This window comes from Conger conger, chromosome 1 (genome assembly GCF_963514075.1).
Source record: "Conger conger chromosome 1, fConCon1.1, whole genome shotgun sequence".
Taxonomy (NCBI): Eukaryota; Metazoa; Chordata; class Actinopteri; order Anguilliformes; family Congridae; genus Conger; species Conger conger.
Genome location: NC_083760.1, coordinates 74641443 through 74656742, shown reverse-complemented (window position 1 = coordinate 74656742; position 15300 = coordinate 74641443). Strand labels below are relative to the sequence as shown.

General features: G+C 42.5%; 2 protein-coding genes across 2 annotated transcripts; both read left to right on the top strand.

Annotated features, from left to right (window-relative positions):
• The first annotated feature begins 325 nt into the window (after positions 1-325).
• hjv (hemojuvelin BMP co-receptor) lies at positions 326-8108 on the top strand. Its single transcript, XM_061220462.1, has 5 exons — positions 326-628; positions 3779-3913; positions 4368-4535; positions 4785-5275; positions 6244-8108. The coding sequence occupies exons 3-5, from the start codon at positions 4439-4441 to the stop codon at positions 6856-6858; spliced, it is 1203 nt and encodes a 400-aa protein (XP_061076446.1). The 5' UTR covers positions 326-628; positions 3779-3913; positions 4368-4438; the 3' UTR covers positions 6859-8108.
• Positions 8109-9987: 1879 nt separating this feature from the next.
• Positions 9988-13786, top strand: txnipb (thioredoxin interacting protein b). Its single transcript, XM_061246259.1, has 6 exons — positions 9988-10509; positions 11076-11151; positions 11264-11411; positions 11658-12017; positions 12187-12495; positions 12612-13786. The coding sequence occupies exons 1-6, from the start codon at positions 10257-10259 to the stop codon at positions 12657-12659; spliced, it is 1194 nt and encodes a 397-aa protein (XP_061102243.1). The 5' UTR covers positions 9988-10256; the 3' UTR covers positions 12660-13786.
• The last annotated feature ends 1514 nt before the right edge of the window (positions 13787-15300 follow it).

Sequence of the window (15300 nt, the reverse complement as noted above, 5' to 3'; positions counted from 1 at the left end):
AGTGTGATGTGTGTGTTCTGCGCATTGGCGCGCGCAATTCAGCACCACAACCAACAGAATGTGAGATATTTGTGAAACGCGTTGGGTAGGCCTATGTGTAGGCTATTTCGTAAGTAAGGCAGCTTCTGCCTCGCGATCGCTCTGTCAGTAGTCCAAGCAGGCTTTGCGTATGAGAGGTCTAATTAATGTAATTGAACAGCCTATTTGGAGGCAATGAAGATATATGCTTATATAAATAAGAAAACACACTAGCAACAACAGGTTCCAAATAGAACAGGTTGCCTCCTCCGCTGTGCCAGTTTAAAATAGATTGCCTTTGCTAAATGAGTGCGCTCCCAAGCCGACAGTTGTTGCGCGAGCAGCAGGTGTCCGCGGTGGGTGATTTATACTCCTCGTGAAGGAACTCTGTCAAAAATCTCACTCATTCGAGAATTGACATCGGGGGGAACGGAAAAGCTGATGGTTACGGGGCCAGTTTGTGACTGACACCGGTATTGTGCGTTGACCCATCGCTCTACACTACGAGTGCGTTTGTGTCTTCTGATAGGTGTCTTCGGAATTTTTTCGTTTTGATTAACTGACTGGTAGACATTTACGCACCAGTAACGGAACTACTTGTAATCTAAAGGTAAGATTTTTAATGCTGGTATAATGTATAGAATTGTTTCTCGATTCAATTCATGATATACTGTGACATCACTTGAAACGACGATCCCTTGTAGCCTACAGTCTTATTGTTCAAAATGAGACCAAAGGATCACGTTTCTCTGTTACTGACAAACTGTATGCTCTGTGTGATGTTCCTCTAACCCTGATAATATAAATTTCATAGGGTGTATTTTATTTTAATATGTCAAGTACTGGTTTAAAAAATAAATAATGAAATGGATGACAACAGAATACATTTACTTATAGCTAGTTATTTTGTAAAAAAAATAAAATAAATTCAGGCAGAAATAGGCTACCACCGAAAAACCCCAACATTGCTGATTAACTATTTCAAATAGCTCTTCTATTCTACTGGCCGTTAATTACCTGTAAAAGCACAAAAACAAATCGACAGCCTACATTGCTTTATTGATTCTTCTTTTCTTATGCAGAGACAATTGGATGAATGAATGAGCCACACGTCTTTGTGTGATGAGAAACGCTGCAAATGAGCACTGACATGCAGGCACGCAGGGATGTGTGAGACAGACAGTAAACAGAGATCATTGACCCACGGATGTCTATTCATATGCTGCGTCATCACCCAGCATTACTCTTACATGTGTGGGTTTGTGGGAGACCCAATAGGAGAGGTGGTGGGACAGCTTTGATGATGTGGGAATTTTGACAGTGTGTCCATGTGAGGTGGAAAAAGGGTGGTGTTATAGGATTGGAATGGTTTAGAGGTATTGGTGATGCCATTCTATATGCGTTGGTGTTTGTGTGCATTTTCTGGTTTGTCCTGTGGCGTGGGAGAGGCGATGTTGTGGTTATGCGCACAGGCCGGGGATGTCAAGGGATTTTGTTAAGCAGTGCTGAAAGGAGGAAAATTTACACCCCCCCCAAAAGTGCAGCCACATCAGAATCGCCTGCATTCCAAACCACTGTGCACACTTGCAAGTATAATGCAGTCTGTACAACAAAAGGAAGCAGGCCTATTGAATTCAAAACAACACTGCACTACAGAGGGGAACAATATTACAAACACAGACCATTAACACTTCAATTAAACCGTATCTGCCAAGGAAACAGAACGGTAATTTCTGCACATTAAGTGCTGTGTCCAGTGGCTTATAGAATTTCGGCCCACTGCCTCCCTCTTTCCACCAGTTTAGCAACAGCTATTTGAGACCTGAACACATGGAGGGGTGGGGTAGAGTTTGGGGGGGCAAAGTGATATATATATAGAGCCCTCTATTTCTGCCCTGCAACTCCCTCTGTGTCCCTGTCTCCACAGAAGGGCCCAGGTCTTGTAAACTGTGATAAAGGTCAGATGAAAACATTCATCATAAAAAATAAAAGTTACATTACATACTGTAGCTTTTAAATGTTTGGTTCCCAGAACATTTCAGACAGTTGGGATAAACATTCTCAACATGGCTCACCATTTGTCTGGTTTCATGGATGTCACATTAATTACATAATTAATAAAAACTATCACGGTGTCTTTAAATTTGCGATTAAGTATCACTTTGCCATTTGCGAAACAGTGCCTGAAGCCAAATTAGAAACAATATGAAAAACAGACTGAAGTTGCACGCCTTCTTTCCAACATTTGTTTGCACATCCATTTCAGCAAACAGAGAGGGAGAGAGTCCAAATTGCAAAATGTCCGTTTGATCAGTATTATTTGTAAGGAGAGTGGTGGCATGCTTTGCTTACTATCGTTTACTACCAACAACCGTTTGTTTCATTTTTGTGAAAAAATATTGAATCGTCTTCAGCAGGTCATTGAAGCGGAGTGAAATGGAACTGGCTGGGAGAGGTATAATCAAGCTTGTTTTGTTTGAGATTTGGAATCCATTTTTATTGTCAATTATGGTGTATGGCTGCCACACGTGACGTGAAAGCAATAGAAAAACAAATCCATGAATTAGGTGCCGGTCTAACAGCTATGGTGCTTTGAAAATAAGTGAGTGTTTTATTCTTGCATAATGTTACATTCATTTAATGTTACCAAAAACTCATAATGGTATGAAATAATGCTATAATTGAAATAGGAGATATAGTGGTTAGATTGAGTGCCAGGACAGACAAAAATATTGTCACACACCAATTTGTTCTCTTTACAGAAATTACTTGGAGAGTTTTGCCACTTTAGGGCTCTATAGCAAATTGAAATACCATTTCAATAAAGTTATAATGGTTCCCCATTGAATGGCAGGATGTACCCGTGGGAAGAGTTTCATTGAACACCTCAATAATTTATCAGCAAGCACTGCGTGATGTGTGCTGTGGGCTTGTTGTGCACACCGTTTTTTAGAAGATGGTTTTGGAGGGACATTGTTCTTTTCAATTATTTTTATTAACTTTTGTTCATACAGGCAAGTCCTAGTGAAACTAGGTCTCTTTTCCAGAGGAGTTCTGCTTATTAAATATGATAATGGTAATTGTTAATTCCACTGTATAGGCCTACTGGATATGTCTTGGTGTAATGTGTAAGAACTGTGTGCATGTTGGTGGACGTAAGTAATACCATAATAATAAGTAATACATATAATAATAATAGTAATAATAATAATAATAATAATAATAATAATAATTATTATTATTATTATAATATGACCCTGTTTAATTGCACTAATTGTTTTGTACAGTTGCATATTGTTTGCCCATGTTGCTCTTATGATAGCCATGTAACTCACTCTGTATAGGAGTAGCTGGTAAATTAATAAATAGAAACAAAGTATTACATTCTATGGATTTACCAATGGGGTACAACCTTTTTCTTAGGCTTCATTTTGGATTGGAAAGAATGCTTGTTTCTCTTATTGTCCACTACCAGGATTGTTGGCAGTTGCTGTTTCTACTTGCTCTGTCGTGCCAATTTCAAGCTGTACATCTGTACAGATGTCTTATGTCTGCCACTTTGTACAGATTGAAGCAGATATCTTATGTCTGCCACTTCATCCACACACTGTTCAATTCATATAATACTTTATTGCCTTTTTGAAACTGATGTGAGGCTGGCACATCTTTTTTTCCCTATACCTGCTCCTCCCAATGTTTCTCTACCTTCTACTTTTTATGTCTCTTTCCTTCCTCACCCTCTCTATTTCTCCTCCTTCAGGCCTAAGTATCTTTGTGTCATCTGAATGAAGTCAGAGTACAGAAAGGATGCAGAGTCCAGTTGATGGGTTCTAAAAGTGCTACTTACATTACTGGACCAAACAGCCACACACATAATCAACACATTGCAATAAAGGTATGGTACAACTTTCAGTGTTCAGCGAGGAAAGCACAATAACAGTAACCCTTTTTTACATTTGGAAATGACTTCGTATTTAGTTCTTAAAACATTTTTTAAAAGAACGTATTTGTTCGTATCACATAAAATGTTTCTGGGTGATTACTGTGTTTGAACTGTGTTAGGGCGGCCTGTAGCATAGTGGTTAAGGTACATGACTGGGACCCGAAGATCAGTGGTTTGATCCCCGGTGTAGCCACAATAAGATCCGCACAGCCATTGGGCCCTGGAGCAAGGCCCTTAACCCTGCATTGCTCCAGGGGAGGATTGTCTCCTGCTTAGTCTAATCAACTGTACGTCGCTCTGGATAAGGGCGTCTGCCAAATGCCAATAATGTAATATGTAATGAACTTGTATGACAGTTTACTGGAAACACAAGTAGTATCTTGGTTTGTCTCCCCCTTGTGTACAGTGTGGTGAATTCATTTTGGTGTGAGGTCTGCAGCCTGCGTGCCTGCTCGGGCTCTATCTGTATGGAAGGGAATGGGGAAACTGCCTGTCTGCAATGGCTGCACACTGCTGTCATGGAACAGAAGCATTGTTGTGGCATTGCTGCTCAGTCAGCTGTGCTGCTCACAAGGTAAACAACACTGGGACCTGTCTGTGACCGGAGCCTAAATAGAAATGCTTAACAGCATTGAGCTTGTGTCAGAATAAATGTGTCCCAGCTAAACAGAAAATCTGCCTTCTTTCACCCAGTTTAAAGCTGATTAAATGTATATGTTTTTAAATACACCCTCACCATCTCTCCCCCATTTCTTGTCCTTCTCTCCTCTCTCCTTTCATCATTTCTCCTCCTCTCCCCTCCTGACCCTCCTCTCCCCTGTAGTTTGGGCCCAGTGCCGGATCCTGAGGTGTAACTCGGACTATGTGGCTGCCACTCAGCACCTGCGGGTCCGGGAGGGTGCTGACGTCCGGTACTGCAGCCCCCTGCGCTCCTACGCGCACTGCACCAAGAAGACAGCGCGAGCCTGCCGGGGGGACCTGGCCTACCACTCCGCCGTGCAGGGCATCGAGGACCTCCTCATCCAGCACCGCTGCCCCAAAACCGGCCCCACCGCCCAGCCTCGCCCTCCGCCCCAGGCCCCTCTCTCAGGGGACGCCTGCTGCTACGAGAGGGTCTACCAGCAGCAGCAGGGCCACGCCCCGGAGTACGTCCACTGCGGGGTGTTCGGTGACCCCCACGTGCGCACCTTCCAGGACGAGTTCCACACCTGTGCGGTGCGGGGAGCGTGGCCGCTGATCGACAATGAGTACCTGTACGTGCAGGCCACCAGCGCGCCCACGGGAGGGGCTGCGTACGCCACGGCCCTCACCAAGGTGAGTCAGTCACACAGCGCCTCGGCCCGCTTCTGGACACACCTTTAATCATAGAACCATTTCAGCTCCAATGACGTCAGGATGATAATGTCCCCTCCCAGCTGTGAATGTCAGAAGTGTAATCACCGATGAGTATTCCTCTGATTGAAAATAAAGTAGAGTCATGAGGCTTTTCCCAAAAGACCAGTATGTAAATTACATTCTGCTAAGGGAAAAGCCTGACGTGAGTTCCAAGTGTTACTTGTGTTTGCCTGTTCCTCTACTCTAGTCCAAAACATCCAACATGCTGAGATGTATGATCTGTCTGACAGCTTCATCATTAGAAGTCATAATTCTGGATGAGATTCAATGCAGGAGTTTGCTGTGTATTGGAGCAGCCACCTCTCTGTTATGATCGCAGTGCTCTGATACATAAGGGATAGCATGTAAGATGAATAATTAGAAAATGAACTGGAAGAACATTTTCATTACTCTAGTCTCTAGTCAGATAAGCAGCTCCAGTTGTATAACCTTGGCCCACAAAATGGCTACAATTGGCTTTGTTTGATAATAATGTCTTTACACTCCCATATAATAAATGCTTTGCATATTCTTGTTTGAATGTAAAAATAATATATGTGTGTGTTTGCTTATGTATGTATGTGCATTTATCAGTATTAATTTGTCCTCCACCTTACAGAAATATTCGTTGTGCTTGTAATTCCTTTATAAAGTACAAAGACATTGCAGGAAAGATTGTCGACTGGGGACTTTTCTTAATAGTAATTTCCTTGTTCCTTTTTTGTGTTGTTCAAGTTTTGTCACCCATTTTGTTCCTCTTTTAACAGATAAAGATAAAGCTAATTTCCACAATATGTTAGCTTCTAAGAACTCAGCATCTAATCATAATTAAACTTATCTTTCAGACTGTACAGTATGTGGGTTTTCTGTGTGCCTCTGTGACTCTGTTGTCTCCTCCGCTCTCTCAGATCACCATCATCTTTAAGAACTGGCGTGAGTGCATTGAGCAGCAGATCTACCAGGCGGAGCTGGACGACGTGCCCCCTGCGTTTGTGGATGGCTCGGTGATGGGCGGGGAGCGGCGGGGGCAGCACAGCCTGCAGGTGCGCTCTCAGGCCCCCGGGCAGCAGGTGGAGATCTGGGCGGCTCACATCGGGACCAGGCTGGTGGTGCGGCAGAGCGGCCGCTCCCTGGGGCTGTCGGTGCGGGCCCCCAGGCCCATCGTGGACACCTTCACGCCCGAGCAGGACCTGCAGCTGTGCGTGTGGGGCTGCCCAGCCTCCCAGCGGCTGAGCCGGCCCCTGCCCCAGCCCTCCACAGAAGCCCACGCACACTGCTCCGCCCTCCTCCCCGTCCCAGACGTCTATTTCCAGGCCTGTGTGTTTGACCTCCTGGCCACTGGGGACACCAACTCCAGCGCTGCCGCCGTGGCGGCCTTGGAGGACGCCCGCGTGATGCTCTCAGACCCAGACAAGGTGCACTTAGTGCCAGCTGGGACTGCTCAGCACCTGCCCAATCTGCCTTTGACACTTGCTGTGGCTGTTTTAGCAGGGCGACTGCACAATCTGCTGGCTTATCAATAGCTCCAGATCACATGAGCCTCACTCCGTCAGAATGGACTGAGCCATGGGCATCAGTGGACTATATTGGATGCGCTGGGATCAGGAAACGTGGTCCGTGTCCCTCTGGAACGATGGGAGCTGGAAGCCACGGTGGCTCCAGTGAGAAATACAGTGTGCAGCAGCTCAAACTGAGTAATGTCTCAGAGCACAAACATAGCAGGACTGAAGAACAGCTGAAAGGTCTGGAAGACCTGTTTAGTTTGCATTTGTGGAGTTTGAGAATAGATGCCACTTATGTTCTGCAGGAGCAGAAGACAGTTTTGAATACCCTCCCCCCTTTGATGTACAATTAGGATATGGATCATGTCTAGTCATTTGCTTTGATATTTCTTAACTCCAGGCAGCAGGATGTCATATCTCGTCATCTCACAGACTAAACTAAACAAGCAGGAGTTGCAGTGGATGTGCTGTAAATGCAAATTTACTTTCACTGATTTACCTCCAGCGTCTTGCCTGTATGCTTTTGGATGCATTTTATATTTTAAATGTGAACTTGTTATATGTGAATTTTGGATTCTGTTGTATGAGGAAAAATTCTTGCTTTATATTTTAGTCTCGGACTGGAACAGAGATTCACTATGAATGTGAGCATGTATGAATGTGTGCGTATGGCTGTGCGTTTGGGATCGCATGTGTATGTTCACGCTTACATGTGTATGGACGTCTGCATGTGACCTGTGCATTTGCACAGGCATGGTCAATGTGTCCATGTGCTTGTGTGTGACTGCATATGTGCATGTATACTTGTCTGTATTAGTAACTAATTAGTAACTATAGCCAAGGTACATTTTTATTCTGATCAAATGATCACTTTGACATGGATAGGGTGCAAATAGCAAAATATAAGCAAAAATAATATGATCAATATTTTATTCATCAATAATTTAGTTTACACAGAGCTCTGCAATCCAGCCCCGTATATCAAGGCTGGTTTGACAAATAAAGGTTACAAAATCAAACGAGAGTGAAAGATTGTATTCATGTAACTTCCTGTTTAACATCTTGTGGCTTTTGAACATATTCTCTGTTCAAATGCAATGTGTCTTGTTATCCTTTAATAAACTATAGCCCAACTACAACTGCATTACAGCTTGGACCGAAGTAACAAAATAACAAGATACCTAAAAGTGAAAATAATGAAATTGTATTTATACAGATGTAACAAATTGTGAGAGTTAATAAAGGGGAGGTATACATCCCAAACTCAAAAAGAGTGGTTCACTGTCTGGCAATGCTTTTGGACATCTACAAATAGTATGTGACTGAGGCACATTAGCCAGTAGATGGCAGCCTAACAAAAGTTAATAAGAAGGGGGTGGGGGGTTGGAGGAGTCAGATTTTCTCTGCAGGATGCTAGCATCTTTGGTCAGGGTGACCAGACAGGTAGGTGCAACATTTATCTCACCATTTCTCAGTGATCTACAGCTGCAACAAAATGTAAAATAGAATATATGCATGGTATGCTCAACACATGAGTATGGGCAAGGCAAGAATTAGTGGGTGCAATGTTTCAAATCAGATAACCTGCCTAGGAGAATGCACCATTTTAGGGAAGGAAAAAAGCAGGCTTATTATTTGTATTTACTCAAGCACTACATAACATTTACATGGTATTTCATTTGAGGTGAAGTATGTAAAGGTAAGTTTTATATTTGGAGGATGTTTTATACATTCAAGACTTTGTCATGTACATTACAAAATAATTTGCTCTTTGCTGACCGAATTTAGCCCTGGTTATTGGTATGCAACACAACACAAGCCAATGAAGTGAAGTTATCTTTAAATGGTAAATATCTTTAGACCCATTGCTTGAGTCAATGAAAAAAATAAGAAAAAAATGTAAAATTCAATGCACATTTTCAGTAGACAGAAACTTGCCGTAGTCATTGTTTATTACAGACTGGATACAAATATTTCTATATTGCTTTTCATATAACTGGTTCTGTATAGATCTGTATAATTAACTGGTATAATTAGTTATTTATGTATATTTTCACCTGCATTATGCTGTAGGCAGTGGCAGTCACATCACATCATAACTTTGGAGAAACTATACTAAGTGTATGCAATAGCAGTTAATAGCAAGGAACATTGCTCAATATTAAGATAAGAGTCAGGACCACTGGGGGGGTTTGTGCCAATATTTCCTCGAGCAAAAAAAGGAACTTATTTAAGAATATTTTCTTTTCAGATCAAAAGAACACTTTTCTGGTTTATGCATCCTATAATCAATATTATGATAAACGCTGTTACAAAAATATGCATTTTTATATATTTATATTAATAATCTGCTACATCTGCTACATATATCTGACATTATAACGTATGACATCATGTAGGCTCGAACGCCTTCAAACATCGAGGCTGCAGTGGGTGTTGGCTTAAACTTTAGCCCCACGGTGGCAATTTCCAGGGGGCCTGATATTAAAAAGTTTGAGAACCCCTGAGCTACATAGCGATTAAGTATAATTTGAAGTAGGAGTAGGTGAATTAACTATTTTTCTGTGACATTTACATTCATACATTTTCATTACATTATGTGATTCTAATACTTATTTGAACGCAATGTGAACATGTGAACTTGTTTCCTGTTTTTTTTCCCCAGCTCTGCATTTGTTAACATTTCTGAAACGGAAATAACAACAGTTTTGAAATGAATTAGATATTCCAAGGTTTAGATAACTGTGTGAGGCAGTAGGAGACTTTGAAGGAGTCTTCAAAAATACATTCCCGTAGTTTTGGCTACTCCCTGGAGGTACGTAAAGAGAAACGAACATACAGCTGTTTTGAGGAAGCTTGGAATTTTGGACACCCGCACGTGTCAGGGTTTTCCAGGAAAATATCGTTCGGTGATTGGATGACTGTCCAAGTGGGCTTGTTCCTCGCTTCCCTACCGCCCTCACGACACACCCCCCCTGGCCCCTCATTCCAATGAGATGATTTGTACATTCGCAGCTCATGTTCAGCCATGAGGTGTACACGCGCCGCTTCTGGTCGCTGATTGGTTAAGGACGAGACAAACAATAACATTCAACCAATAGGAGAGGTGTGCATGCGGCGAGCCACACTGTTACACATGCATGCAAGTGAAACCGGTCAACAAGAGCCGTGAATCACTGGGCTGAACTTGGGCATATATAAAACTGTATTCTTCCTTAGTGTTTACAGTCTCTAATGTTATCACAGTGAGCAGTAGGATACAGAAAAGAAAGCACTAGCTGTGCTCAGCTGCAACAACAAAATTCTTAAGCATTTGCATTTGTATTTGCGTCAAAAAAACACCTAGCTAGCTAACAACTGTAAAGTCAGCTAACTGCTGTTGTAATTTGTTCAAATTGTATAGCCAACGAAAGGCAAACATGGTTGCCTCAAAGAAGATGAAGTCTTTCGAGATCATTTTCAGTGATCCTAGCAAGCTCTACTATTGCAGCGGGGACAAAGTAGCCGGGAAGATTATAGTGGAAGTGTCTGAGGTGACCAGGGTTTCGGCTATGAGAGTCATTGGAGCTGGATGCGCAAAGGTGGAATATGCTAAGGGGAAACAACGTTGCCGTGATGAGATTGAATATCTGAAATACGAGGAAGTTGTTCACCTGGATGACCATCCACAAGGTAAATGATGACCTGAAAAAATAATTATTTAACGTAAACGTAAAGATACATTTTCGTAAAGAATAATTAAGTAAGAATAATTATTTGGAAGCTAATAGAAATGTGCTATTCTGATTTGGACGTGTGAATATAATTGAGAGGCAAAAAATAAATGCAATAAAAATATGCAGTTTACAAGCTACAAGTCTCAATAGATACATCCTAAAATGATGGCTGTATATGTTTATTAACTTCAACCCTTCAAGCTTACTTTAGGAGGCTGTGTGATAATTAAAGAGGGGGAGGGGGACAACTTTGCCCTGGTTTGGGGTCCTGCCAATAGGAATATAGGCTAGAATGGATACAATTACAGGGATGTCTCTGTGTTGAAATATTATAGGGGATGTCCAGAGTATTGGGCACTGTACTTGGCATAATTTGGGAGGGTCTAGATGTAACCAGAACATGACCAAGTCAGCATATGTTTGAAAAGGGCAAACTGACACTTTCTGGTCCAAGCACATAAAATAAAAGGGGGGGGGGGATGAGTAAACCAAGTATTAATTTCTCTTTCTTTTCCTCAACAGATGTGGATGGGTCTGTCACCCTCAGACCAGGCAACCGATATGAGTACATGTTTGGATTTGAGCTTCCTCAGCACGGGTAGGTCCCTTTGGAAGTTGGCAATATTTAGAACCAGACAAAGGATTATTAATGAAATGTTTCTGTGCATTTCTATCCTGATTCCCTTTCTCCGCTCTTTTCTCCCTCACAGGCAGCTGGTCTCATCCTACATGGGAAAGTTTGGTTATGTTCAGTACTATGTGAAGGCGGTCATGGAGAGGCACTCTGAGCCTGCCCTGGAGTACAAGAAATTCTTTGAGGTGGAAGAGCCCCTGGATGTCAACACCCCTGACCTCCTGGTGAGACGCTGCAGGGTTTATAACACAGCCTCTGCTTTTAGCTAATCCGTTAGGTCTGAGTTCATACTGCTTCTATTCATAATGTAACAGTGAATCTACTTATAGGATTAAATTATATATGGTCAATTTATTTGCAGAAATGTTTGATTTGGATTACTAATTAAATAATTACTTCAGCACTTGTGGATTTCAAAGATCAGTGAACAACTGCTTGATGATATTTAAATTGTTGTGTCATTTTTGTAGTCGCCCACAGGTGGGACAAAGGATAAGAAGGTGACCTGCATGTTCATCCCTGATGGCCAAGTGTCTCTGAGTGCAAAAATCGACCGCAAGGGCTATTGCGAGGGTGAAGACATCTGCATCAATGCCAAGTTTGAGAACACCTGCTCCCGCATTGTGGTGCCGAAGGCGGCTATCATCGCAAAGCACACCTATCAGGCTAATGGCCGCACCAAGGTCCGCAGTGAGAAGCTCTCAGCCGTGCGCGGTGACCACATCATCTCGGGCATGTGCGACACGTGGCAGGGCAAAGCCATACGCATTCCCAAAATCAAGCCCTCCATCCTGGGCTGCAACATCATTCGCGTGGAGTACGCTCTCAGGGTGAGAACACCTTCCCTTCCCATTCTCTACAACTTTATTACTTTTTAGTCCCAGCTGATAACAGGCTTAATCTTTGCTGGGCAGGAGAAAACGTAATCTGGGGACTTTCTTGGATATTTCTGCAGTAGCCGATTGCATGGTGTTTGACGTTCCCTCCCTCATCCTGCAGATCTACGTTCACATCCCTGGCAGTGACAAGCTTTTCCTGGAGCTGCCCCTGGTCATTGGGACCATCCCCTACAATGGCTTCAGCAGCCGCACCAACAGTATGAGCAGCCAGCAGAGCAGTTTGGCCTCCAGCAGCTGGGTGTCCCGGGGCATGCCATCCGCCCCGCCCAGCTACAGCGATATCTCCTGCGACTACAGAGTTGACAGCCCCCTCACGCCCCTGCTGGATGACATCGACGCCGACGACAGCCCCATCTTCATCCGCACACACCCGGAGTTCCAGTACCCACCACCTCCTGCTTACACTGAGGTACATGCTAATGTCTACATGATACATGCTAATGTGCTGTTACGCTGTAATAACCTCTGACTGTAAGGCATGTATATAATCTAACCCAGTTCCTCTCCTGCTCCTGCATCCCTCAGGTTGACGAGGGGCTCACCGGTAACAGCCGTGCTCTGCAGGTCTGCTAGGCTGTTTTCCAGGACTTCTGCCCGTGCTGTATGGCCCTGTCTTTACTTTAGCACTTACTGCTCCAGACAAAAAGAATTGGGGGGGCTTCCAGCAAGTTATAATGGACGGCAGTGGCAGAAGGACTGCTAGGGTCGGAACTGCGAGAGACTGCCCCAGCATGAAACAAGATGCAGATGTTGAGAGACAACAGCTCCCCAAGCTGAGAGTCTTGCACTGCAGAATGTGCAGAGGGGAACTTCACAGGACTGGTGTTAATCATTTGGCCTGGCAAAGAACGGTGTGCTCTCAAGCTGTAAAAGGGCTGCTCTGCTGAGGTCTTTGGAGTTATGGGTCATATCAGTATTTCACTCCAAAACGCAGGAGCTGAGGGGTTAGGAAAGACACTCATGTAAATGCCTGGAGTGGCCTCTACATGAGTGCCCTTGGGACCTCACAAATTAAGTTTAGGTTCTCATCAGCATATGGCTTTCTTTTGTCTGTCCATCCATTTTAAAGCAATTAGGCATTCCATACACTAAATCACTTAGCCAGAGTCTTCCAGAGAAAATAGGCTATATTAACATGTATATGAGGAAATGTATATAACTTATGTTGGGTTGCAGCTAATATGTCACATAAGCTACATATCAATGTCCCTGTATTTAGGAACTATCATGTAGCATCTGTTGGGATTTGCAGTGTACCAGTTTTATCATTTTGTATTATATTGCACTTTTTTTCAAACTTGGATTGCTGTTGTACTGCATAGTCTTTAGTCTTCCCTGTTTGATAATGCTGTAAAAGAAACCAGGCAATAAAGCATGCAAGCATTGTTTATATGAAGGCAAACCCATCACACCATGAGACACTTTGCTTGCCAAAATGTCTTGATATTGCAAGTACGAAATGAGGGTACACTTTCAGTACAAGTTACTGTCATGTGCTTTGCGAAAGCAGGAAGGGCACATTACATTAATACTTTCTTGATGGGATTTTATGTTTCCCAAGCAACCTTTCATTTCAATCTTGGAATTGATCAGTCCTACAATGCACTTGTATTTTTGTATATATTGAGAATGAAGTGTTTTTTTATGAGACCCTATGGGTTAGTTTTCTATACAAGACAACAATAAATTATTGAAAATGACATGTTTCTCTCTTATTTGTGGTTCAATAATGTTTTCTGTGGCTGGGAAGCTTTCTTTGATCAAATAAAACACTGCCTTTCACTGTCAATCATTAATTACGTAACTGTTCATAATCACATAGCAGTGGATCATACCAGAAGGGCCAAATCATATATTTTTTTGTTTTCCACCCATGATTCTTCAGAGCATTTCACCCAAAAACCATTTAGCATTTTCATGGTGTCCATGTGTGTATGATGCAGTTTTTATCAACCTGTGTCATGAGACATGCCCTTTTTGAAAAATGTCTCTCCCATTATTTTACAGATGCCATATCTGGAGCATTCTTTCACAGCCTGTAAATGTGTAGTTTACTCTTTTACAATGATTTGCTTTGGTGAATATAGACTACGTTGTCTCTGGATGTGGAAAATGTAATTGCGACATGTTGCATTCGTTAAATCAAAAGCTCTCATTACAGTTTGTTTTTGTTTTGGACTCTTAGGGTCAGGTGCATTTATATTCTTTTATTTTCAAAAGCAAATATAATGTGGTCCTTTATTTCAACAGCAATAGAACCTGCCAAACATCATTTAGAATAGTATGTGTGCAGCAAGATGTCTAGTCCAATGTCTGGACTGAAGGAAATTGTTTTCATGTCAGTGAACCAGAGACTCACAGTGTCCTTCAAGTGAGTTTTGGTTACTCTGCAGTTTGACATGGGTAGCAGCACAAAGACTGAAGCTAAGTTAGTGAGGATCTCTGGTTTATTCAGGGGGTAGTTCAGGAAACAGGACCCCCCCCCCCCCCCCAAATCTGGAACATGGCCTGAAGAAAAAAGCTGTTCTGGGTTTTATTCAGTTACCCAGCTAACTCAGCTAACTCAGTAAACCTGCTTTGTGAAATATCCCCCAGGATTTGCAGGGGTTTGCAATGAGCCAATTGGTGGTGTGGTTGAGTGCTGTGCAGTTTGGCTTGAATATACAATAGAACAAATATTGGTCTGCACAACGCTTCTTTGTAGAAACTTATCAAAATGATACAATCAATATAGTACAATGTATTGTAATTATTTTCTTTAGTTTAGCTCAATAGATGCATGGAAAGAAGAAAAACATTTCAATGTGGAAATGTAATGCCTTTCAGGTTTAATGTGACCTGACCCAACCTAAATAATGGGCTTGCTTGTCTTAAACTGCAGTAGAGGATTGACACTGCATGTTCACAGTGCTCCATACGATCCACTCTCTCCTCAGAGAAACTGAATGAACATAAAATGAACATAAAACTCCTACAGTCAACATAAAATTGTGCATCACCAGTTAACTATACTTTATGCTGCGCTTCAATCCTGGTAAGGAATATTTCAGTGGTGGTAGTATCGAACAGAGGTACAAGGAATGAACTGCAGGCTCAAATCTGCAGTGAGGCTTAGTTTCAGCTGGGTAATTCCAGGTGTATAAAGGCGCGCCATGCATGATGCAAATTATGATAACAATACAGATAATGACAATAATAATGTATTATTTGCATT